General features: G+C 39.7%; 1 protein-coding gene across 5 annotated transcripts in view; it reads right to left on the bottom strand.

Annotated features, from left to right (window-relative positions):
• The window catches only part of ESR1 (estrogen receptor 1), a 404,881-nt gene that overhangs the window by 217,756 nt on the left and 160,249 nt on the right, over positions 1–26,876 (bottom strand). For all 5 annotated transcript variants that reach the window (XM_055433434.2, XM_055433435.2, XM_055433432.2 and 2 more), the window contains one exon: positions 22,630–22,820. In XM_055433434.2, the coding sequence (XP_055289409.2) occupies positions 22,630–22,820 (191 nt within the window). The remainder of the gene's footprint in view (positions 1–22,629; positions 22,821–26,876) is intronic.

The following is a 26,876-nucleotide window of genomic DNA, read 5'->3' as shown; positions in this document are numbered from 1 at the left end:
ATTTTATATTTTTGTTCTCATTACTCTAGGAGGTAGATCCAAAAAGGTATTGCTACAATTTACATCAAAGACTTCTGCCTATATTTTCCTCTAAGAGTTTTATATAGTATCTGGCCTTATATTTAGATCTTTAATTCATTTTGAGTTTATTTTTATGTACAGTGTTAGAGAATGTTTTAATTCTTTTACATGTGTCTGTCCAGTTTTTCCAGCACCACTTATTGAAGAGATTGTCTTTTTTCCATTGTATATTCCTGCGTCTTTTGTTGTAGACTAATTACCCATAGGTGTGTGGGTTTGTTTCTGGGCTTTCTAACCTATTCTGTTGATCTATAAGTCTGTCATTATGCCAGTACCATAATGTTTTTCTTACTGGAGTTTTATAGTATAGTCAGAGAGCCTGATTCCTCCAACTCTGCTTTTCTTTCTCAAGATTACTTTGGCTATTCTGGCTCTTTTGTGTTTCCATACAAATTTTAATATTTTTTATTGTACATCTGAAAAAAAATGCTATTGGTAATTTGACAGTGGTTATATTGAATCTGTACATTGCCTTGAGAGGTATAGTCATTTTGACAATATTGATTCTTCCAAAGCAAGAACATAGCATATCTTTCCATCTGTTGTGTAATCTTCAATTTCTTTCATCAGGCTCTTACAGTTTTCAGAGTATAGGTCTTTTGTCTCCTTATGTAGATTTATTCCTAGGTATTTTTTTTTTTGATACAATGGTAAATGGAATTGTTTCCTTAATTTCTCTTTCTGATCTTTGTTGCTGCTGCTGCTGCTGCTGAGTCACTTCAGTCGTGTCTGACTCTGTGTGACCCCTTAGACGGAAGCCCACCAGGCTCCCCCGTCCCTGGGATTCTCCAAGCAAGAACACTGGAGTGGGTTGCCATTTCCTTCTCCAATGTGTGAAAGTGAAAAGTGAAAGTGAAGTCGCTCAGTCATGTCCGACCATTAGCGATCCCACGGACTGCAGCCTACCAGGCTCCTCCATCCATGGGATTTTCTAAGCGAGAGTACTGGAGTGGCTTGCCATTGCCTTCTCCTAGGTATTTTATTTTTTTTTGATACAATGGTAAATGGAATTGTTTCCTTAATTTCTCTTTCTGATCTTTGTTAGTGTACAGAAATTCAACAGATTTCTGTGTATTAATTTTGTACCCTGCATTAATGAGCTCTAGTAGTTTGTGGCTAGCATATTTAGGATTTTCAATGTATAGTATCATGTCATCTGCAAACAGTGACAATTTTACTTCTTCTTTTCCAGTTTGGATCCCTTTTATTTTTCTTCTCTGACCGCAGTATTATTTATAATAGCCAAGATATGGACACATGCTAAGTGCCCATTAATGGATGAATGGATAAAGAAGAGGTGACGTACATATACAATGGAATATTACTCAGCCATAAAAAGATGAAATCTTGCCATTTGTGACAACATGTATGGACTTTGAGAGTATTATGCTAAGTGAAATAATTCAGACAAAAGTACAAATATCATATGATCTCACCCAAATGTGGAGTATAAATCTATCCATCCATTAATCAATTAAGCCAAACTAAACAAAAACAAGCACACAAATATAGAGAAATAGAGTAGTGGTTACCAGCAGGGAAGTGGGGAAGGGAGACTCCCCACGAACCAGGAGCTGTGCTAAGTGATTTCAGCCCTTTATCTCATTTAGGCATCATAACTGGGGATGTACGTAAGGCAATACCCATGTAATAGAAGCAGAAGTTGAGACTTCAAAACACTGGATTACTTACTGAAAGTCACTCAGCTGGTAGCAGGCAGAACCCTGGCTGAAATTCAGGTCTGTGTCATTCACAAATCCTGGTTCCCCAAGTAACACCATAATAGGGTTGGTGAAATGGAAAAAACGCAAGAACTACTGAATCAGAAAGACTAAATATTGTTACAATTGACACTGTAATGTAATAATATAATTATCTAACGTAATTACTCTATTACTATTATGTCTTTGGGAGGACATCTCAGAAGCAGCAATGAAATTAAATAAAATCTGTCATTCCTAATACTTCCACAGATAAAGCTGTGTGAGCTTAATCACATGAAATACATTCACTGATAGGTTATAACACATTACAAAAAAAATATTTTTGGAAAACCTTTCAGCACACTCCAGCATAAAATAAAGAAAGAGAAAGTAGAAAGTCAAGTGTTGAGGAAGAAAATTAAAAAATTACATTCTATGAAAAAACAACTGGAGTATTGTGTTTGGAACTAAAGCTTGACTCAGATATTAAAGGGAATATTTAGTGATTCACAGCCAATGTAATGAGCCAAACAAAATGGAATAGAATTTGGCAGTCTCAGTGAACACATTCCTAAAAATCCAGTGAGGATATTCAATGTGCCATGATTTGAAAAATTTCAAAAACACATCTGTATGTAATGGCATGCAAATGAAAACAGTATGCCTTCATATGCATCCCCAAATTATATTTTTATAGCTAATCAATTCTAGTATATCTTATCAGTGATAACAACCACCTGCAAATGGCATTTTACTTTTAATTTTTAATGAAAGTATTTTTAAATAAAAGCATTATTTATATCTCAGTCTACCGTGAAAGGAAACAAATTTTAAAGGAATTCTAAGAAAGTTAATTGCCCCGCAAAGTTTCTTTTTCTAAATAAAGTAAGGGAAACTCTTCAATCTATTTGCCTTCGTCAGACCCCAACCTTCTAAAAATTTCTGCCAGGGTAGCAACATGACCCATCTCCTTGTCCAGCCTCGTGTACGATGTGCAAAGCCACAACTGTTTTAAGCCCTCGGCACAGGAGCAAACCGACAGCTGGAATAAAGAAAAACATAATGAAATCAATAACCACCAGCTCACTGTCATAGCCCAGAGACAATGAACCACTTTCCAGAACGTCTCCTCGGGCTCAACACAAAAGCAAGTGCTGTTTCACAGCCCAGAGAAAGACTTTCTGAAATTGCTCCTCCTGGAACAACGGCAAGTGTCAAATGAAGAGGAGACCAGAGTGACAACTCAAGCAAAGAGTTCTATGCCAGGCTGCCTTCAGCTCACCTCTCCTCTACTTTTCTCTCCTCAGCAATCCACAGACCAAGCAATAAACTTAACCACTAGAAACTCACTAGGCTCTGTTCAACTGTTTCCAGAGAGTTCTTTAAGCTTTCTTCCTATTTGCATTGACTTATGGCAACCCACTCCAGTATTCTTGCCTGGAGAATCCCAGGGACAGAGGAGCCTAGTGGGCTGCCATCTATGGGGTCGCACAGAGTCGGACACGACTGAAGCAACTTAGCAGCAGCAGCGAAGCCCACACAGTGGTGGCCAAAAGCAGTAGAAACAATTTCAAACTGTTCTGGTCTCAAGCTGAAGAGCAAGTATAAAAGACGAGTAATCAGAGCAAGAGGATGAAACTCAGAGACCCTGAGCAGAGCTGTGCTTCTGGTCCTGGATGTCTTGTTGTTGTTGGTTCAGTTGCTAAGTTGTGTCTGACTCTTTGCAATCCCATGAACTGCAGCACACCAGGCTTCCCTGTCATTAACTAACTCCAGGAGCTTGCTGAAACTCACTTCCACTGAGTCAAGTGATGCTATCCAATCATCTCATCCTCTGTCGCCCCCTTTCTCCGCTTGACCTCAATCTTTCCCAGCATCAGGGATGTCTAAACCCACGAAAAAGTGCATTTTCCTACCCTCCTGTCCCTGGGTCACTGCGGTGCTTCAAGGAGAGAAAGGAAACACTGTTTACTAAGGTCTGGTGGGGTGTGGAATAGGGATGTCCTTCAGGCTGCCACATCTGAATGTTCCCTTGTAGACATCTGACCATCAAACTGCTACATAAGGAGATTCATCCATCTTCAGGAGGCCTCCAAAACGAATGCCCAGGGGAAGTTCCTCTCGGGCATCCTGGCAAACGTAATCAAAGAAGCAGCAAAAGCTTCTGAATCCATGGTCAGAGGTCTCTTCTGGCATGCTTTCACAGAGGAATTCAGTCATTTTTTAAAAAACTGAAGTCCAGTTCAAAAACATGGAAATAAACCAAAAGACAATCTGTCGGACTTAGTCTTCTGTCTCAGCTTGAATAACAACTTCTCCTAACAAACAGAAATAAATGGACGTTGCTTTTCATTCATTGTGCTGCCAGTGAACCTTTGCAGGATGGTTATTGGATAAAACAAAACACAACCTAAGCATAAGGAGAATTGTTTGGTACTAAACTGTACTTATTTGCATGGTAAATTTAATCCAAAATAGCACAGATAATCAATCTCATGCATTTTATCGTCCTCATGATGGGGGATAGTTTCTTCACCATGTGCTTCAGGAGCCCTGCAGCCTGGCAAAGAGCTATGCGTACATTAGACACTCCATAAATGAACGAGTGGGAAGCAGAAGTGGTATTAAAATGCACATTGCCTGGGCATCCAGATAGTTAGTCTACTTGGTCATACTGTCCCAGAGGGAGCATTCTCTTAGACAAATCACCTCTTTGTGCTTGTCGAGTTTTCCCATTTCTCAGGGGTCTATACGCTGTCCATGCCCCATTGTGGCTGATGAGAATGAGCGAGCCTGGAAAAATAAAGAATCTCCTTTCCCTCTGCTCTCCAGAACTAGCCTCAGGAAAGGAAATGGCATAGCTGTAGGGTATGAACAAGCTCTCTGATGTCCTGGCTCAGATCCTTATCTGTATGAGGAAAGGGCTGAATGAGTTGATCATGGGGGCCCATTCTAGTACTAAACTTTTTATTCTCTTTTGTCACTTTAATGAGGTATACATTTCCTTGTCTAGCCTTCCCTGATGACTCAGATGGTAAAGAATCTGCCTGCAATGCAGGAGGCCTGGGTTTGATCCCTGGGTTGGGAAGATCCCCTGGAAAAGGAAATGGCAACCCACTGCAGAAGGGAAATCCCATGGATAGAGGAGCCTGGGAGTCTATAGTGACAAAGAATTGGACACGACTGAGCAACTAACACTTCTTCTACATTTCCTTGTCACCTGGCTTCTTGAGGTTCTAGATTGAAGAATTTTTTTACAGTTTCCAAGAGTTGACCTCCACTGGTGGTCATGGAACTAAATGGAAGGAACATGAGCATATTTAGGGAATGTCAAAGTGTTAGGAGCACAGAACTCCTACTTGAGTCCCAGGCACCATGCTATCCTGGGTGAACCTGGCAACCCCTCTGGACCATTTGATACCTTCCCTCATGGCTTCTGTGAGGCCCAGAAAGATAATATATGCAATGCTTGATCAATCATAAAACTCTGTGCCAATGGAAAGCACTGCTATGGACTAATATACAGCCATTCAAATAAAATGAAACCAGTACATACTAATGGGGACAAATCTCCAATATTCCTTATGCAGTGAGAAAAACTAGGCACCAAATAATGTGAAGAGTAGAATACCATTTATGTTAGCACGGGGCTTTCTAGGTGGTGCAGTGGTTAAGAATCTGCCTGTCAATACAAGAGGTGCAAGAGATATGGGTTTGATCCCTGGGTCAGGAAGATCCCCTGGAGAAAGAAATGGCAACCCATTCCAGTATTCTTGCCCGCGAAATCCCATGGACAGAGGAGCCTGGTGGGCTACAGTCCATGGGGTTGCAAAGAGTCGGACATAACTGAGCACAGACATATGTTACCAAAACATACATAAGTGAGTAAGTGTATGTGTACACACATTTATGTAATTTTTGGAAGAAGCTGTTAACACAGTGTTTACCTATCCAAAAAGGAAGTATGGATTCTGGGAATGGGACCAGAGGAAGACCTTAACTTTTCATCATACACCATTTTGTACTATGTAACATATAACTATGTGTATTTGTGTATTCATCGGGGTTTTTTTTGAATAACGAAAAAAGAAAAAAGTATTTTTAAAATACCTAGCCAACATCAGCCTGGCGTCAACAATCTTCATTTCTTTTCTGGTTCTGCTACGATTTCCATCCAGTGGTTACTTCTCTCTACTCAGAAACTCATGCACCAAGCAATAAACTTAACCACCAGAACCTCACTAGGCAAGAGAAAACATCACATCTCTCTTATAAAGAATGGGGAAAAGGCTAACTGTGACTTGCGTTTTGGTCTTTAGACGCTCCAGCAGAGAACGAGTAGCAGGAGCCCAAACCACAGGCAGACGCTCCTGTTTCGAAGCCATCCTGAAGGTCTGTCTCTTCTGCTCCTCCCTGGGTCTAGCACCCCTTGCTTTCTGCTGACACAAACCTTTATCCCGAAAGGGTTTTGGTTCCCTCCCCATATTGAGCGTAAAGTCATCATTCACTTTTATCTTATGCCAGTAGGATATAAGTAGGCACAGAGGGTGGTCCTCCCTGGTGGCTCAGCAGTAAAGAATTTGCCTGCAATGCAGAAGACCTGAGTTTGATCCCTGGGTTGGGAGGATCCCCTGGAAAAGGGAATGGCAACCCAATCCAGTATTCTTGCCTGGGAAACCCCATGGACAGAAGAGCCTGGGGAGCTACAGTCCATGGGGTTGCAAAGAGTCATAACTTATCACACACACAGGCGTGGAGATACAGGATAGTAATACAGCTCCATTTTCCCCTGGCAAACAGGACTAACACCAGTCAACTGTACCTCGCTTTTCTTGCCTGTTAACCTAGTGGGAAAAGAAGCCAGTGATGGTCAGTGACAATCCTCATCTTCCGCATCCCCTTTAGAATCATTTCTTCCCTGGGGAGATGCAAAAGAATACAGTGGCCAGTATAACACAGTGAGTTCTGCAGTCCCATAGCTGGGTTCAATACTGGTTTTGTTTCTTATACACCTCAGTTTCCTCATCTGTAAACGAGAGTAATTTTAGTGTTGATTCCCTAGACTTCTGTGGAAGATTAAATGGGATGATGTGTGTGTTGTGTGTGCTAAGTCACTCAGTCCTGTCTGACTCTTTGACTCCTTGGCCTGCGGACCACCAGGCTTCTCTGTCCACGGATTCTCCAAGCAAGAGTACTGGAGTGGGTTGCCACTTCTACTCCAGGCAGAGATGATGCATATGAAACCCAACAGAATTTGCCTGAAGCACAGAAGACCCGGGTTCAACTCCTGGGTTGAGAAGATCCCTTGGAGTAGGAAATGGAAACCTTGCCTGGAGAACTCCATGGACAGAGGAGCCTGGTGGGTCACAGTCCATAGTGTTGCAAAGAGTCAAGCATTATCGAGAAACTAATACTTTCATGAGTTTGAGTGAACTCCGGGAGTTGGTGATGGACAGGGAGGCCTGGCGTGCTGTGATTCATGGGGTCGCGGAGAGTCGGACACAACTGAGCGACTGAACTGAACTGAATACTTTCATATGAAACCCTAACATAAAGCCTGGTGCAGGGCAGGTACTCATTAAATATGAACCATCATTCTTATTAAAAACTCAGTTTCCAGACCAGGAGAGCTCAGCTTTGTAGGGACAGCATGTAAATGACAATATCTTCAAACCAATTTGTAATAACCTATCATTTCCTAATAGTTAAAAAAAAATCTCTTTTTTACCCTTAAGTAATTCTCTTCACATTATGTAGCATGCTAGGCAACATTTATATAGTCAAGTGTAAATCATCCAGAATACTTCATCCACTTCATCCTACCCAAAAAAGTTCAGTTCAGCCAGCATAAGGCCAACTGTCAGAGCCGGAAACTATTCTAAGGCTTGAAAAAGCAACTGAAAATGTAAGAGAAATAGCTATTTAGTCGAGCCTCTTAACAAAACACATTCAAATACCTTTCTTAAACAACCAAGAATTACAGCCTAACTGTCCAAGAATACAGAAAAGTCATAACATGTCTCTGAAAAGAACTCAAAAATAATTCACCTCTGGACTTGAAAGTGAACATGGCTGCCTCTTCTGTCCAAAAAGGTAAAGGACAAAAGTCATCTAGTCAGTAAGCCCCAAACTACTAAGCCAATCGGTACTCTGATTCCTGATTCTCTGATACCTGAATTAGCCTCATGGCTGACAAATGAGAACATGGAAGAAGGGCTACATTTTATTTAACAGAATTTATGTCAAGAAGTGCTATAATCACTTTTTTTGAATCTATTCTGATTAATAATTTGGTGCCATTCCAAATTCCCATTTTGAAGCAGCAATTATTAATACAAAGGTTATTGTGGATTTTTTTTCCCTACTTTAGTGCAAAATGGGGCTTTCCTGATGGCTCAAGAGGTAAAGAATCTGCATGGGATGTGGGGGATCCAGGCTCAATCCCTGGGTTGGAAAGATCCTCTGGAGAAGGAAATGACAACCCACTGCAGTGTTCTTGCCTGGGAAACCCCATGGACAGAGCAGCCTGGTGGGCTAAAGTCCAAGAGGTCACAAATAGTCAGACACAACTGAGCAACTGAACATTTTGACTTTAGAGCAAAATGCCTGTTTAGTTTGGAGGCAGAACTCTTTGGGAATGTGCTCATAGAGGTTGTATTCTTTGGTATCACTCTCAGGACATAGCAAGATTTAAAATGGACCATTGCGATTCAACAAATCATAAAAGAAAGTTGATTCCAATAATTTACACATCCAACAAGTGTAATTTGAAAAGCGTTTGCCTCTAATTCCATACTAGAGCTTCGTTTTCCTGACCCTTCTGGATCCACTGTTACATTGGCAGGTACAAGGCAGATAGCCCCATGATGGCTGCTCCCATAAAGATTTTCTTAAAAGAATGCTATTGTAACCTGCTCATTAGCCTTTTTTATAACAGTTCACCCTACGTAATTGGTCACCAAAACAAAGCCGATTTTGAAGGAACAAGTTTCTACTAGTGGGAAATGAATCAACTAAGACATCAATCTTTAAAACATTTTTTTATTACACATGTAAAGATACTTATTAGAGAAATTAAAATACAGATTAGCAAAAAGATTAAAATGTAGTCATACTTTCAGTGACTCAGAGATACCCACTGCTAATATTTTGCAGTAAGTTCTTCTAAAGTCTGTTAAGTACTTCTGTCCCTCTATATATGTGTGCATATAAATATGTGTCTTTATGTGTATACCTATGTGTATGTACATAAGAGCTTCCCTGGTGGCTCAGGAAGTAAAGAATCTGCCTGCAGGAGATCTAGGTTTGATCCCTGGGTCGGGAAGATCCCTGGAAGGAAATGGCAACCTGCACCAGTATTCTTGCCTGGGAAATCCTGGACAGAGAAGCCTGGTGGGCTACAGTCCACGGGGTTGCATGAGTCAGACATGACTTAGCGACTAAGCCAGCCAGCCATGTGTATGGACATATGTATGTAAACACGCACAGAGCACACACACAGACAAAAGGAAGTACTTACAAGAAAGCTCTGATGCCAAGACTTTATCCTGCCTTATATTCAGAAAAAATGATTCTCTAAGAAGCATTTAATGAGTCATGGATGGTCCACAGGGCCCTCAACAGTACTTGTATTTCTAGGAAAATGGATCCAAAATCGGGGATTGTGACTGATGCATTCGCTTGGTTCAGGAAGGAAATACAAAAGCAAGAAAAAGGAGCAGGGTACCTCAGTCCCAGGGCTGACCGAGCAGCCAGTCTGCTCCTCCTGTCTTCATGTGGATTACAAAATGTCAGGAAGAAACACAGAAAGAACAGGGGGCAGAGTTTGTTGTTTTTTTTTAAAGCCCATTTCTGGGACCTAAATTTACATATTAATGTCATCTCATGGCTTTACATCAATTGCACCAACAGTACTGATCTTATACAATACTATAAAGTATTGTATAGAAAGAATGGAGGAGTGAGGAGTTGAAATCCTTTAAATGCCTTTGCAAAACCGATAAAAGGTGACCAAATCATTTTTTTTCTTCTGTAAGACCTGGTTTACTGTCACAATTTTAAAAATTAAAGGATGCATCTTAGAAGTGGTTCACATCATAGGGAAGTTTATGCCAAGGCTTAGAAGTGAAAGTCTTAAAAACACCCTTTCATAAACATCTCATTAAATTAAAACCAGGAAAAAACATAAAGAAACTTGAAGCATAAAAATTACAGAATCTAAATTAAGCCTACTTAAATACATCTTAGCTTGGGACCAATTGTTTTCTTATACATCAAATATCAAATGCATTTGCCCATATAATAGCTATGTTATATATTACTACAGAGGAACATCTTCAGATTTTTATTAATATCACTCCCATGTCCAATTTTAAAAAGCAAACTGTAATAGCACATTATCCTGGAAATGAGTAAAGTATTATCAACTTTTGAATACATGCCAGACTTACTAGTAATGCCAGCAGTACAGATACACACATGGGATATGTTTTTAAAATATGTTACAAATAATAAAAACCCATATGTATGAATGTGTGTGCGTGTATATATATATATATATGCGTATATATATAAATAACTGAATCAATCTGCTGTACACCTGAATCTAATATAACAATGTAAATCAACTAAATTTCAATAAAAATTTTAAAAGTAAACTACAGATAAACTTCAAAAAAGTTTAAAAAATAAAAAAACTCATACTCTCCTAAAATGTTATATAATGCTCTTTAGTATTAAATATGCAGAAGTGAGCCATGCAGTCACCATGTAAATCATGAAGCCCTTACAATGGAGTAGAACTCAGCCTGACCCTCTGATGCAGAGGATCAATTTAAACACCAAAATGGTTTCAAGTTCACGCCAGTGCACAGTGCCCAGGCCTTCCTCTCAACTCAGAACCTTACCTTCTCAGATGCCCCTTTGTTTCTTTATAGTGCTGTGAGGCATCTCCTGTGGCACCGAGTTTAATGCTTCTGTGGTTTAGTGTGTATTATTATAATCTTTCCATTTTTGTACAAACTGAATTTTAAATTGGATCTAGAGTCTATGGCATTTCTATTTTTGCATTTCTCCCACGGTTAAAATAAAATGGTCATTCAAGAAATATCTGTGGCATAAAAAATCTTGTTCAAAGTGTCTGAGCTCAAAGAGCTAGCCCTCTTGGGTGGAGAAGCTGTGAGAAACTTGAACAGGGAGGTCTGTAGGCTAAGAAAACATGAGGCAAAGCAACAATTGAGTCTGCTTTGAGAGACAACGCTTCTTAGAAGTCAGGTTGGGTGGCGAGAGAGGAGAGAATGGCTTGTATCAGATAACACAGGCAGAGGGAAAACAACTCCCACAAGGGGTTGGTAAAGACATCCACCAAATTAACTTGATAAGAAAAAGGCCAGTACGAGGAACTGCACGTGATGAGGTCTGTCCAGAGAGCAGAGACCGGGCGGGTCTGCAGGCACTTGTGTGGCGGGAAGAGTGATCAACATGCTGGCAATCGAAAAACAAAACAGAGAGGAAAACCATCTCCAAGGTGACTACAATCAACTGTCGTGTCACTGGTTAGCAGTGGTGGTAAGTGCGCTTTTACATAATTTTCAAATGAAATCTCTCATTAGTAACTCTACTGTGTCAAAGGGACAAAACAGTGATAAACTCCGATTATCTTCAGTTCAGTTCAGCCACTCAGTCGTGTCTGACTCTTTGCAACCCCATGGACTGCAGCACGCCAGGCTTCCCTCTCCATCACCAACTCCCAGAGCTTGCTCAAACTCAAGTGCTTTGAGTCGGTGATGCCAAAGAATTGTAATTTATCTTCTCTGGTTTATAAGGAAAATATTGTTAAATTCATTAAGTGAATTTCAGTTCACTTAATGAAATACAGTAAAGTGCATGCAGGATTCTTTTAAATCACTCTACTTAAATTTGAATCACAAAAAGATGGATATTTATCAATATAACCTAGCCACTCACTCCTGGGGGGCGATTTAAGAATTTCTTTACTCATTCACTCCACACTTTCTAATACATGATTTTCAAACTGCCAAATGAATCAGATAAATATGTTTGTTTGGATAAAATTTAAAGTCTACATCCTCTTTCCTCAAAGAAAAGAGAGAAAACAGTACCTATGGCAGAGAGAAATTATGATTTAATAACTAAATTGTTTACTTCTTTGTCCCTTTATTTATTAACAACTGAAAAAAATGAACTCTCTTGTTATTGCAGCTAAAGGAAGATGAAAATGTAAAGAAAACAATACAAATCCTTCCCCCACTATACTTTCTCAAGCAAAACATTTCCTTTCTTTAAAAACATTAAATCTGCTCTAAAACTTACACATGAGCAGAGAATTAACATAATTGCAAGAAAAAGCTTTACGAAGTGGATGGCAGATCTATGAAATAGATTTTTCTTGAATGTTGTTATTTTTCAGTCAAAAAAGTCAGGCAAGCAGGTTATCATATAACTTGTATACACAGTTCTGAAATGGCAAAGTATAATATAGAGATCAGAAATGAGCAGACTATATATCTCAAAGTATACTTTTCTCTGAATGAGCATGAGAGATTCAGGCCACTCTCTCTAAAAGGACCTGAAAGGAAATAGCATTTTAAAGATATCAACAGCAACTTTCTATGGAGAGGGAAATTCAGGCAGCATTAGGCCATGGGCCACCATCAGCAGGAATTGTAACAGCAGAGGTAGCACATAATTTTGAGGGTTAGTTAATGCCCTTTGAAAACGTACCTATTAACAGCTATCTATAATTTTAGTGTGAAATCACCGCTGCTCATAAACAAGGCTTTCTAATGGAATTGATGATAAGCTTAATCACTATATATGGGCATAAAGTCTACTCCTTTAATGGAAACAGTCAATGCCATGACCAGGACAGAACCATTTAGTAGGGAAATTGGAAATTTAATTTCAATCAGATGAACAAAAAGATGAAAAAGAATGCTTGAAGTGGTAGCATAAAAAACACCAGCGATTAAAAACATTTGGAACCTTCGCTTACCTTTCAAAGGCATTTGTTGCCATGGTTTTTAAAGACCTCTGAAAGCTTCAGCTGTGTCCACAAGAGCTGCCAAGAAATAGGGGTCCTATACTGATTTTATTTGTCAAATGCATTTTGTCTTAATTATCTCCAAGATAAAGATTTCTTGGCCGAAGGATATAAAAAAAAAAATCCAGTGTTATTTCACAGGTAGAAAGACTTTTTGCTTTTCTGAGCCATTCTTCAAATGCATGCATGCACCTCTAATTTTCATACTGTAGCATTTAAGAGTAACCAGCACTTAAAACTGGTAATAGGGATGGCATTCTTATTGAAGGAGGTTTTTAGGTCTTAAATTTTAGGGCCGTGCCTTCCTTTCTCTCTGTTGGCAACAAGGAGCCAAGCATCTGGCAAATTTATCAATAGTTGGAGGTAAGACTTTTAGAAAGTTTCCCTATAAATGCTTTCATTTGAAAATTACATGATAACTCATATGTATACATACTAAAACTCTTCAGCCTTTTGGCCCCAATAGTTTTAATTCTCTTGCAAAATTTGCATGTTTCTGGGTTAAAAAAAAGATGTCTATGGACTCCCACAGTATTCATAATGTGGGGGAAAAGCTTGCTTTTTATTTGAACATCATAAAAGTGCTTATATTTGTTCCTGCTGTTTACTATTTTTATAGCTAATGTGTTGGTACCATCATGTTCTCAAACTGGAAGATCCTGGAGAGCAGCATTTGGTCCTATTGGGCTAATTTGTGATTTTCCTACTTAGAAGGGCCTTGAACATAAACTTTTAATAATGAGAATAATAATTTTAAAATTAGGTTTTGGTAAGATCCAGGAACTCATATTATCCTGAGAATCAAGAGGGTGTTTCTGGAGTTGTTTCTTCATTATTAATGGACAACCGTGAGGAAGTAGTTAAAACATTCATGTCATCAAGTTTCTTTAAAATTTATTGAGGAAATCGATTCCAACTCCCACCAGAAAATATTACTGCTTCTGTCTCTATAGCTGCTGGATAATTCTATCTGTATATCCAATTATCATGTCAAATTCAGTATGTCTGGAATGTAACTTTCTCTTGTTTAGTTGCTAAGTCATGTCCAACTGTTCCTGGGACCCCATGGACTGTAGCTCACCAGGCTCCTCTGTCCATGCGATTTCCCAGGCAAGAATACTGGAGTGGGTTGTTATTTCCTTCTGGAGGGGATCTTCTCCACCGAGGGATCGAACCCACATCTCCAGCATTGGCAGGCAGGTTTTTTTACCACTGAGCCACGAGGGCTACTCCTTTCTAATCAGCCTTCCTCTTGTTCTTCCCAGTTCAGACAGTAACAACATCATTTTTCCTCTGTTTCTTAACCTGTTCAACTTCCTTCTTTTCCAGATATTTCATATTGAATAACCTTAAAACAAGGTTAATTCTTTCATTTATAACAACCTTCATGCTATTTCTTTTCCCATTTCACCAATACCAAAGTCAAGATTTAGTATGTAGTATGTATAAGGTATGTGAATAAGAGCCAAATTTATCCTCATGCCTTTTTAGTCGCTCCCTTCTCTGGTCTCTCCCATATGCCTTTGGCAGATAAATCTTAATTAAAGACTGTTTTGTCATCTCCCTCCCATGACTGAAAAAAATGTAATGGTTTTGTGTTGCCTAATCCTAACTTTCTTTTCATTCTTATATTTATTCATTGAGTGACTCCTGTAATATGAAATCTTGATTTGGAGCTTGCTTTTGGGAGACTCATAGACAGAGAAAGACACACACACAAACATAAGCAGACCTCAGAGATTTTAAGGGCGAGGTTCCAGACTACTGCAATAAAGCGATCATCACAGTAAAAGGAGTCACACAAATGTTTTTGTTTCCCAATACATATAAAAGTTATGTTTATACTATACTGTCATCTATTGTGTACAACAGCATTATGTCTAAAAAATGTACATGCCTCAATTAAAAAATACTGTATTGCTAGAAAATGCTAACCATCATCTGAGCCTTCAGCAAGTCACAGTCATTTTGCTGATGGAGGGTCTTGCGTCCATTTTGATGGCTGATTACTGATCAGGGCAGTGGCTGCTGAAAGTGACAATTTCTTAATATAAGACAACAAAGTTTACAACATCAATTGAATTTTCCTTCGTCTTAAACAATCAGAGGCCACTGCATGGTTATTAATTAGCCTAATTTTAATAGTGTTGTGTCTCAGATAATAGAGAGACCCAAGGAGAAGGGCAGAGGGTAGGGAACAGGTCATCACTGGAGCAATCAGAACACACAACATTAATCAATTAAGTCAATTATCATATATGGATTCGATTAATGATGCCCCCCAAATTACAATAGTAACATCAAAGGCCACTGATCACAGATCACCATACAAACATAATAAGAATTTAAAAGTCTGAAATATTGTGAGAATTGCCGAAATGTAATAAAGTGAGATAAAGTGAGCAAATGCTATTCAAAAAATGGCACAGATAAGACACTTGATGTACGGTTGCCAAAAACCTTCAATTTGTAAAAACACAGTATTTGCAAAGAGCACTAAATCAAAGTGCAATAAAACCAGGTATGTTTGCACCTGCCATCCTAGGCAACGGGAACAAAATATAGTCCTCCCAGAGTATCCTCGGGGAATTGGTTACAGGACCCCTTCGGATACCAAAATCTGTTCGAGTGCCCTATATAAAATAGCCACAGCATTTGCATATATGCCACACCAATCCCCCAGTATTCTCTGAATCATCTCCAGATTACTTATCATACCCAATATAATGTAAATGCAAATAGTTGTAAGTGCAATGTCAATACTATGTAAATAGCTGGCACAAGAAAAATTCAAGTTTTGCTTTTTGGAACTTTCTGGAAATTCTCTTTACTATTTTCAATCTGATTTCAAACTGATTTCCAGTGTGAAGATGGGTTTAGAAGGAAACCAAATGAAGTAAATGACTTAAATGGAGAAGGCAGAAGAAAAAAATTAAATTACTGCAATGATCATGGTGAAAGTTAATGGGGCAAACTCTGAGTAGTGGGAGCTGAATAGATAGACATTAAAGAGATAGACTCAACAGGATAACACGACACCTCTGATGGGACCCATCACAGGGAAGGAGCGCAAACGGAAAAGATGAGGATAATAAGCTCCGTGCTTCTGAATGTTGAGGGAACTGATATAAAGGTAGTCAGGAGGAGGAACTAGTGTTGGGGACACACAGGAGTCACGAAGTAGCAAAAAATGGTTAAAACAACATTAAGTATTACCTCACACTTCTGGAGGCTAAAAGTCTAAAATCAAGGTGTTGGCAGAGCCATGCTCCTACCGAAACCTGCAGGAAAGAATTACTTGCCTTCTGGTGTTTGCCAGCAATCCTTGATGATCCCATGGCTTGCAGATGCATCACTTCAATATCTCTCTCCATCATCTCTGCCTCTCTGCCCAAATTTCCTCTTCCAATAAGAACATTAGTCCTCTTGAATTAAGGCTCCACCCTACTCTAGTCTGGTGGAGTACTCACCTTAACTAATTATACCTGCAGTGACCCTATTTCCAAATAAGGTGACGTGCTGAGGTACTGGGGGATAAGGACTTCAACATATCTTTTGGTGGGACACAATACAACCCATAACACAGCAGCCCTCAACCTTTTGACATCAGGGACCATTTTGGTGAAAGACAATTTTACCATGGACCGGGGGAGGGGAATGTTTTCAGGATGATTCAAACACATCACATTTATTGGGCACTTTATTTCTATTATTATTACACTGGGCTGTATAACAAAATAATTATACAGCTCACCATAATGCATAATCAGTGGGCTCCCTGAATTTTTTTTCCTGAGCTGAGGCGGTAATGTCAGTGATGAGAAATGGCTGTTAATATAGATGAAGCTTGGCTGCTCACCACCGCTCACCTCCTGCTGAGTGGAGTAGTACTGGTCCATAGCCCTGGGGTTGCGGACCCCTACCATAACAGATATACATGACAGTGCTTAGGAAGCTGGGCGGAGAAACAGATCAGAAGGTGAAAGGAACAAAGGTTGAAAACTCTGGGGAATGCCTGCACGTAGAGAGATGAAGAGGGAAAAACAAAGAGTCAGGGAGAAGACAAGAAGCCCGTGGTTCTTTCACAGTCAATTTACTCAATTTCCACTGTGCATTTCTTGGTTTATGCTGTTTCACATTTCTGGAATTCTTCTCCAAACTTCTTAATGCCTATGAAAATCCTCCCATTCTTTTCAGGCCTATATCAAACATACCACTTGCATTAACACTTCTCTTGCTAGTCTTACTCAATGAAAATAACTCCCTTTTCTGAGATCTTCCTATAGGTTTTATCTGTCATTCTTTTGACTTCTTGCCATATTCTCTTATTTAACAGATGTGTGCTCAACAAGACTATAGTCTATGGGAGATACTGCAACAAACAGGGCTGGAAATCAGTTCTCACTGAGCTTCCATCCAAGTGTGGGCAGGAATATTTGACCATGACACATGTTGCATGCATACGTGCTCAGTTGCTAAGTTGTGTCCGACTCTTTTGTGTCACCATGTACTGCAGCCCACCAGGCTCCTCTGAACATGGAATTTCCCAGGTAAGAAAACTGGAGTGGGCAGCCATTCCCTTCTCCAGGGGATCTTCTTGACTTAGAGATTGAACCCTCATCATCTCCATTGGCAGGTTGGTTCTTTACCAGAGGGAAGCCTGGCACTTGTTGCAGACAGATAATAATCAATCAAGTGAATAAACTTTAAAGTTCATTAAAGGTTTAAGGGCCTTAAAGAAAAGTAAGAAAAGTGCTTTTAAAAAAAAAAAACTGAAGGCAAAGATTTGTAGAGTTATTTTTGGTGGCATAATCAGGGGAGACTTCTCTGAGAATACAATCTTGGACAGGATTGACTGATAAGAAGCCAACCAAGTAGAGAGCTGAAAGCAAAGAAAAAAATAAAAGGGAACCACATGTGCTGAAAAAGGAACACATGTGGTGTGTTGGGGGAAGAGAAGTATGGCCAACCTGGTTGCATTACAGTGATAGGGAGAGAAGTGGGCAGGGATACGACCATGCAGAGTACCTGAAGTCATGGAAAGGGATCTGGACTTTAACAGCAGTGAGTGTTTGAAGTACAAGAGCATGTGACCTGATTAATGCATCTGAAAGATCTCTGCTGCTGTTGCGTGGAGACTAGACTGTGGCGGGGCAAGTGGGGAAATATGGAGACCAAAGATGTAGGAATTTTCTGTGAATGTACTGCCAGAACCAAATCTGAGCCATATCTCTGAAAGGACTCCAGAGATAAGACAGCTCTGAAACAAGAGAGCAGCCTCCACTTCTATCCCATCCTCTGGCCTTTTCTAGACAGGGGTGCAATGGCAACCCACTCCAGTATTCTTGCCTGGAGAATCCCAGGGACAGAGGAGCCTACTGGGCTGCTGCTGTCTATGGGGTTGCACAGAGTTGGACACAACTGAAGCGACTTAGCAGCAGCAGAAGCACATGTCAAGACAGAAGGCAACTGGAAATGGGAAACTAAACATAAAAACTAAACCATCTTGGGCAAACAACACTGACTTCCTGAGGACAAATGAACTAAGTTATCTTTTCACAGACCAGTCGAACAGGCCTGAGGTTCCATGGAAAGTCAGTCTCTGCTCATCCCTGCTGTTGAGGGAGCTATCCAGGGTGCTGGACTCTCACCCTGAAGCTTTCTAAGGCCTGGTGGGTTAAAATATCGGTTGTCCTTATGGGACCTAAGGCCCCCACTGTGTTGAACATTGGTACCATGTCCTTCTGGCCTTAGCTAACCTTTAAGCCCCAATGTGTGCCTGGGCCATGTCCATTTGGTGTAATGTGAAGTATCTTCCAGAGACGCCTTAGAAAGAAAAGTGGCAGCATAGCTAGGGGTGTATAATAGGTTTGAATCTCCACTGTGCCTCATGACCATTTATAATATGGGCCTTTATAACATTTATTTGTAATACTATGACCAAGCAGAAAGTTCTGTGGAGTCCTTTTTACTCCAAATAATATTCAAGGAAGTACCTGGTTGCTGAAAGTGACAGTGAAAGTGTTAGTCGCTCAGTGGTGTCCAACTCTTTGTGACCCAATGAACTGCAGCCCACCAGGCTCCTCTCCCCATGGGATTCTCCAGGTAAGAATACTGGACTGGGTTGCCATGCCCTTCTCCAGGGGAACTTCCTGACTTAGGGATCGAACCTGGGTCTCCCACAATGCAGCCACCAGGGAAGCCCAAGTACCTGGCTGCTGAACCTATTTATATAGTATTTATATATATGACATATTTATTATCTATATATTTATATATAAATATTTATTATTTTATATATTTACTTATATATAAATAATATTTATTGTTTAAATATATTTATATTTTTATATTTATTTTATTTTATTTATTATTTATTATATATTAGTTTATATAACTCATCTAAGAGTCTCTGCCTACAGCACATCTTAAGGAACACTGCCTCTCTACCTGCAATGATTAATAAGTTCACAGAATATTCAATTTCAGCCATCTCCCTTAAGTCATGTCCTTGACTTTGCTTTAAAAAAATAAAAAAGTATGTTTGACTGGAAGCCATTACTAGATTTCTTGAGTAATCAAGCTCATACACTAAGTAGGGGATGAAACTCTGTATGTTTTCAAGTCAAACACTTTACCTCTTCAACTAAACACTTAGAACACTAGAGTAATCTGATGGATACTCATTTCTAGCTCTTTTCTTAAGTAAGAAGAGAAACAGGAAGAGCTACAGCATCTTCAGAACTTTCTACCTGCATCATGTCAGACCCTTCACTGTCCTTAAATAGGTTTGAGGGCCAGTGTGATTTATAAAGAGTCATAGAAGTTCAGTAAAACTTTTTAGCTCCAAGTTAACAAGACTATGATGAGAAAGACTCTATTGCTCTGGTGTTTTCCTTTTCTGTGCACAAACAAATCGAATAGATGGAAATGCCACAAAAGTAAAAAGGAAATAAATTACTTTGTTTTTACACAGCCTAAGAATAAATACATGGCCCAGGAATGCCTTTGTTTAATCAAATGGTATTAATTTTGTTAACTTTTCTTCATGGAACTCCCCAAACTCTATCTTATATCCTAGTCTTTGCTCACATACTCAGTTCTATTTTCATATGCCTGAATACTCATCCTGCCCTTCTTTTTGCTTACTTGCAAAATCCTCCAGACAATTTTAAAACAGGAAACATTCTCTGAGAGTCTGACTAAACCCCCACCAGGAATGAGTGAAGCTTGGACCCCTTAAGACCTGCATTCAACCTGTCTTGGTACTTATTATACTGTAATTTAATTGCTGGTTTATTTGTCCATCTCTTCCACTACCTTTAAGCTCTATGTGGATAAGGACTATGTCTTGCCTATAACTATATCTCCAGGACCTCACATAGTGCTTTGCCTAGTAGGGGCATTCAATAAACAAACTAATAAATTAGTGACCTTCATGACTTATGAGGTTCCCCCCATCTTTAAAAGTCTTTTTTCTGTGTTTTCTGTTCTGATGCCTTGATGTCTACAGATAATACGAAGTTCAACACGGTGTTACATAGCACAATCTTAAATGCTGAACATATGTGATAAAAAGAACTACATTAAAATACTGTCATTGTTATTTGGAGGAAGGTCATTTCTACCTTCAATCTCAGCCTTTTTACATCTATAACTGCCAATATTTTCTTTCCCTATATTCATGGATTGTTTTCTCTATCTGTATCATAGCATAGCTCTTTATACTGACTTTCTAATTCTCTCATGAGAAAAAATACCTTTGCCTCCTCCCCAAACAAATTCTAAATTTTGTGGGATTATGGATTATGTCTTACACACATTTTTATTTCCCTCAGAACATCTAGCACAGGTACAGAGAAAGTTCTCAATAAACATGAACAGATAAAACATTAGATTTTGAAATCATCAATTTCTCTTTTCATACATTAAATCAGGAGTCAGCAAATTAGGGCCCACAGGCCAGTTCTAGTTAGTTACCTGTTTGTGTATATAAAGTTTTATTGGCACACAAATAAAAAAATCCTTTCATGTACATAGTGCCTGTAACTTCTTGCCACAATGCCAAAGGTGTGCAGCTGCTACAGACTGCATGACCTGCAAAGCCAAGATAGTTCCTCTCTGGTCCTTTGCAGAAAACCTTTGCTGACCACTCTTCTAAATCATTTTTATAGATGAGAGAACTCAGTCTCAGATAAATGACTTGCCCAAGTTTGCAGTTGAACCTATCCACTAAATCTACCTCAGGTGATTTTTCCATGCCAGATTAAATGCCTGATAAAGAGAATGATATCTTAGATTATATAAAAGTAAATAAAAAGGAGGACCACAAATGAAGATGGCTGTCAAAAGACCTTTAAGGATTTACACTAACTGAGACCAAAACACAGATATCATTTTCCTAAATGAAATAGTGTCTGCTAGTAAAAATTAAATAGTCTATGTTGATATGTATATTCATATAAAAATTTACTTGTATATATTATAAATTTTAGTAAAATGCTGACAAAAAAGGTCCAAGCCTTACAGCAGATTTCTAAAAGATGCTGAAAGTAATAGCTGTCCAAAGAAAGTGCTTTTAAAATGGACCAAGTTGACCTCACACACTGCTCTATTAAGATATGAATAGCCTTTAAAAAAAATCCATCCACTGGCAATGGAAGGAAAAATAAATAGTGTGTATCATTGCCCAGCTTTCACCCCACATTAGGGCAGTGAAGAGCTACAGCAAAAAGTCTGTGAGAATAGTGATTCATTCTCTATTCAAAAGTGTCTGCAATCAGTACCTCTTAATTTAGTAGAGTCCGGTTTTCAACAAGTTACTTCAGTCTCAGGTTCCATACAGGGAATCACATAAAAATGCCATCGGAAATATTCTTAGTGCTTATATACTAAACCTTGCTTAAGCTGAAATGTAAAGGAATAAGAACAGAGAAAAAATGGTCCAGTATTAAAACAAAAGATTAATCTAGCTAGACTGCTGTCAGACCTCTGTTCTTGTCAAAGGATCTTTAGTATAGATATTTTAGGTAGTAAAAATGATTGGTGTCCGCCCCCCTCCCAGTACATCCCCTCTAGATAATATAGCAGAAGTATAGACACTCCTGGAGTAGAAATGAAATGTAACTGGCAGTCTATCAGAGAAACTGCACTTGGAAAAGGGTCAAAGCAGACACTGCGAATGAAATGAATGAAATGTTATAGGTGCATACTTAATAACTATTTGGTACAAATAATACATCCCTTATTACTGAGTCTTCTCATTTCAGCAAAAGGTCATGTTATCCATTGAGACAACAAAGAAATGGAAGAAGAGCAAGAGAAGAATGAGTTAAATTAGAACTGGTCTGGAGCACAGATCAGAACACAATGCTTATCTAGGTAAAGCCAAGTTGGAGAAACAACTATGTATGGATAATTAATATCACACAACATCACAGAAGTCTAGCTGCCTACAACACACAAATATCCACCTGACACCCCCCAGTCACAGCACGGACAACGTCTCAGAGAACCAGCTATTGAAATCCTCTTCCTGTAGAGTTGCTCAAGACTGCTGGAATCTTGCCGGATGGAGGAAGCATAATTACTCAGCCACAACTACCCCGACATTTGCCAACCGCTTCTCCTGGGGCCTTATCTCTTCTCCATGTTTCTGTCACAGATACTCATGGACTCACCAGGTATTAGTGTTTTGTACAAATGGCTGATCGTATGTCTTCCTCTGTTGCTTCCCCTCTTAGGGTTAAAAAATGGGATAAGTTGTTTGCAACATACTATTACCTTGAATACTTCTCTTGAAGAAGGCCTTACAGCCCTCGCAAGACCAAACTCCGTAATGGTAGCCTGAAGCATAGTCATTGCAAACTGCACAGTAGCGAGTCTCCTTAGCAGATTCCATGGCCATGCTTCCCTTGTCACCGGTACTGGCCAATCTCTCTCTGCCGCCCTGGCGTCGATTATCTGAATTTGGCCTGGGGAAAAAAAATAGGAGAAAAAAACAAAACAAAAAGAAAAGTGAATCCATTAGCATTAGAAAAGTAAAACATGCACTATCCTCTAAAGAATAAGAGGCTTGGAAGATGTAGCAGATCCACTTTATTCTGACATTTTGAAATAATGAATCATAATGTAAGCTAATCTTTCATTACCTCTGCAACCGTCTGTTGCAGCAAAAGGTGTTTGCCTATTATATTAACCTTGAAGGGAAATTGTTTATTGCAAATCTGCTTAAAAAATGGACTGCCTACACCAGAATATATTATTCAGAAAATGACAAAATGAAATTAGCTGGTTTCTATTAGATTTATTCATTTTTTTAGGGGTTCACAATGAACTCAGAGCCATTAGAGACCAATGCTGATTCCAAATCCAGACCATGTTGAGGGTCTTTAGAAAGTGGAGACAAAGCATAAAAAAGGGGAACATTTGAAACTCAGATGAACCAATGAGCCATGTAGAACAACTGTAGAAAGACAATTCAAATTCAGATTTTTATGTCACTGTTATCAGATAGGTATCAGTTGTCTGGACTTGGCTATAACTAGAGCATACTAGTCAATGTTCAATATTCCTCTTCAAGAACAGGCAGAATGAGAACAGAAGAACACAAGTGATTACACCAGCCTTGAAAATTTTTCGGGAGGAAGCACATCTCAGAAAAGAAACTGAGAAAGTACAAACAAAAAGTTCTGGGAGACCCAAGGAAATGGGGAAGCAAAAAGTTTAAAGAAGTAGAAAGCTTTAAGAAGGAGAGATTGATAAAGTGAAGTTGTATTTGACATGAAGAACACTTGGCAAAGTGTTCAGTAGACAGTACAAGCCAACCCAGTGGGTGGAGAGTGGCTGGAATATAAGGAAATAAAAATAAATGAGGGCCATTTCTTTGAGAACTTGATGCAAACGGGAAGAGAAAGAGATAGCGTTGTCACTAAAGAATATAAAGACAAGAAAGGACTTTCTCCCTGGAGGGAACTTGAGAAGTCACGGAGATTGAAAAGAATGGACCAGCAGGCAGGGAACGGTGGAAGGTACAGGGAAGGGAAAAGAGAATAAAATCAGGAAGAAAAGTAAAGAAAGCTTTGGTACATATACACAATGGAGTATTATTCAGCCATTAAAAAGAATACATTTGAATCAGTCCTAATGAGGTGGATGAAACTGGAGCCTATTATACAGAGTGAAGTAAGCCAGAAAGAAAAACACCAATACAGTATACTAACACATATATATGGAATTTAGAAAGATGCAAATGATAACCCTGTATACGAGACAGCAAAAGAGACACAGATGGATAGAACAGTCTTTGGGACTCTATGGGAGAGGGTGAGGGTGGGATGATTTGGGAGAATGGCATTGAAACACGTATGTTGTCATATGTGAAACGAATCACTAGTTCAGGGTCAATGCATGTTATAGGATGCTCGGGGCTGGCATGCGGGGATGACCCAGAGGGAGGATAAAGGGAGGAGGGAGGTGGGAGGGGGGTTCAGGAGGGGGAACTTATGTAAACCCGGGGCAAATTCATATCAAAGTATGGCAAAACCAACCAATATAATATTGTAAAATAATTTGCCTCCAATAAAAAATAAATTAATTACCTAAAAAAAAAATGTAAAGCAGTCGGGATTAAAGACACAGGTAGAAGGAACAGCCTCACTGAAGATACCTTGAAGAAGACAGGGAGAAGTGAGATCAGGAAAGGAGTAGATGAGCCTAGGCCTGTGTCTCTCATGGAGCCAAGGAGAGGAGCAGAAATTACCCTGACCCCAGGAGTTGCTCGGCATGCACGACAGAATAAAGGTAGAGCATGGGGAGCATGTGGCCAGCGCCCAGTACAGTGCCTGGTATGTGGCTGGCACTCTATACTATCTTGAAATGAATAAACAGTGTTCCAGGGTATATAGAGGGAAAAAAGAAGTAGAAAAATATTTGAAGGAGAAATGGAATGAAGCCTATGACATTTAAAAAGAAAAGGAAAATAAGATGAGATACAGTGAACTGAAGATAGAACTCCCAGGGTCTCTTGGTTAAGGAAACTCACACTTCCTGCCTTCCACTGCCTGCCCAAATAACCAGACCATCATTCCCTCCTTTCACAAGCCTTGACCTTCCTTTGAGGGCTTCCCTGGTAACTCAGATGGTAAAGAATCTGGCTGCAATGTGGAAGACCCAGGTTCAAATCACAGGTTGGGAAGATCCCCTGGACAAGGGAATGGCAACCCACTGCAGTATCCTTGCATGGAAAATCCCATGGGCAGAGGAGCCTGGAGGGCTACGGTTCTTGGGGTCACAAAGAGTCAGACACGACTAACCTTAGCATACACATCTTTCCTTCTAGTTCAAATTTTGCAGTCCTTCCCTGCTCTCCTCACTCATTAATACTGTCCACAATTTTGTGGCAGTGGTTCTCAAACTATATTTGCCATATTCACAAAACAACTAGCTCCTTGGGTTGAGTACGTTTGACTTGTCAATTTTTTTCCATTCTAAATGACTGAGCTCTTGGGTTGGCAGCCACAAATAGGAGTTCTTTATTTTTTAATATCCTCAGAAAGCACTGCCTGTAGTTCATTTTCTTACCCATCTCTTTCCATTTCATCACCATGCCATCCACACCCCCCTTCAGTTTAGTTCAGTCTCTCAGTGGTGTCCGACTCTTTGCGACCCCATGAATAACAGCACGCCAGACCTCTCTGTCCATCAGACTCCATGAGTTCACTCAAACTCATGTCCATCGAGTCAGTGATGCCATCCAGCCATCTCATTCTCTGTCGTTCCCGTCTCCTCCCGCCCCCAATCCCTCCCAGCATCAGAGTCTTTTCCAATGAGTCAACTCGTCACATAAGGTGGCCAAAGTATTGGAGTTTCAGCTTTAGCATAAGTCCTTCCAATGAACACCCAGGATTCATCTCCTCCAGAATGCACTGGTTGGATCTCCTTGCAGTCCAAGGGACTCTCAAGAGTCTTCTCCAGCACCACAGTTCAAAAGCATCAATTCTTCGGGGCTCAACTTTCTTCACAGTCCAACTCTCACATCCACACATGACCACGGGAAAAACCATAGCCTTGACTAGACGAACCTTGGTTGGCAAAGTAATGTCTCTTCTTTTTAATATGCTATCTAGGTTGGTCATAACTTTCCTTCCAAGGAGTAAGCGTCTTTTAATTTCATAGCTGCAATCAGCATCTGCAGTGATTTTGGAGCCCAAAAAAATAAAGTCTGACACTATTTCCACTGTTTCCCCATCTATTTCCCATGAAGTGATGGGACCAGATGCCATGATCTTTGTTTTCTGAATGTTGAGCTTCAAGCCAACCTTTTCACTCTCCTCTTTCACTTTCATCAAGAGGCTTTTTAGTTCCTCTTCACTTTCTGCCATAAGGGTGGTGTCATCTGCATATCTGAGGTGATTGATATTTCTCCCGGCAATCTTGATTCCAGCTTGGGCTTCTTCCAGCCCAGCGTTCCTCATGATGTACTCTGCATAGAAGTTAAATAAACAGGGTGACAATATACAACCTTGACGTACTCCTTTTCCTATTTGGAACCAGTCTGTTGTTCCATGACCAGTTCTAACTGTTGCTTCCTGACCCGCATACAGGTTTCTCAAGAGGCAGGTCAGGTGGTCTAGTATTCCCATATCTTTCAAAATGTTCCACAGTCTATTGTGATCCACACAGTCAAAGGCTTTGGCATAGTCAATGAAGCAGAAATAGATGTTTTCTGGAACTCTCTTGCTTTCTCCATGATCCAGCGGATGTTGGCTGTTTGATCTCTGGAGCCTCTGCCTTTTCTAAAACCCGCTTGAACATCTGGAAGTTCATGGTTCACATATTACTGAAGCCTGGCTTGGAGAATTTTGAGCATGACTTTACTAGCGTGTGAGATGTGTGCAATTGTGCGGTAGTTTGAGCATTCTTTGGCATTGCTTTTCTTTGGGATTGGAATGAAGACTGACGTTTTCCAGTCCTGTGACCACTGCTGAGTTTTCCAAACTTGCTGGCATATTGAGTGCAGCACTTTCACA

The sequence above is a fragment of the Moschus berezovskii genome, chromosome 10 (genome assembly GCF_049115385.1).
Source record: "Moschus berezovskii isolate FMDL1 chromosome 10, NW_MosBer_1.0, whole genome shotgun sequence".
In the NCBI taxonomy this organism is placed as follows: domain Eukaryota; kingdom Metazoa; phylum Chordata; class Mammalia; order Artiodactyla; family Moschidae; genus Moschus; species Moschus berezovskii.
The sequence above is the reverse complement of the archived record's forward strand: the minus strand, read 5'-3'. Positions and strand labels throughout refer to the sequence as shown.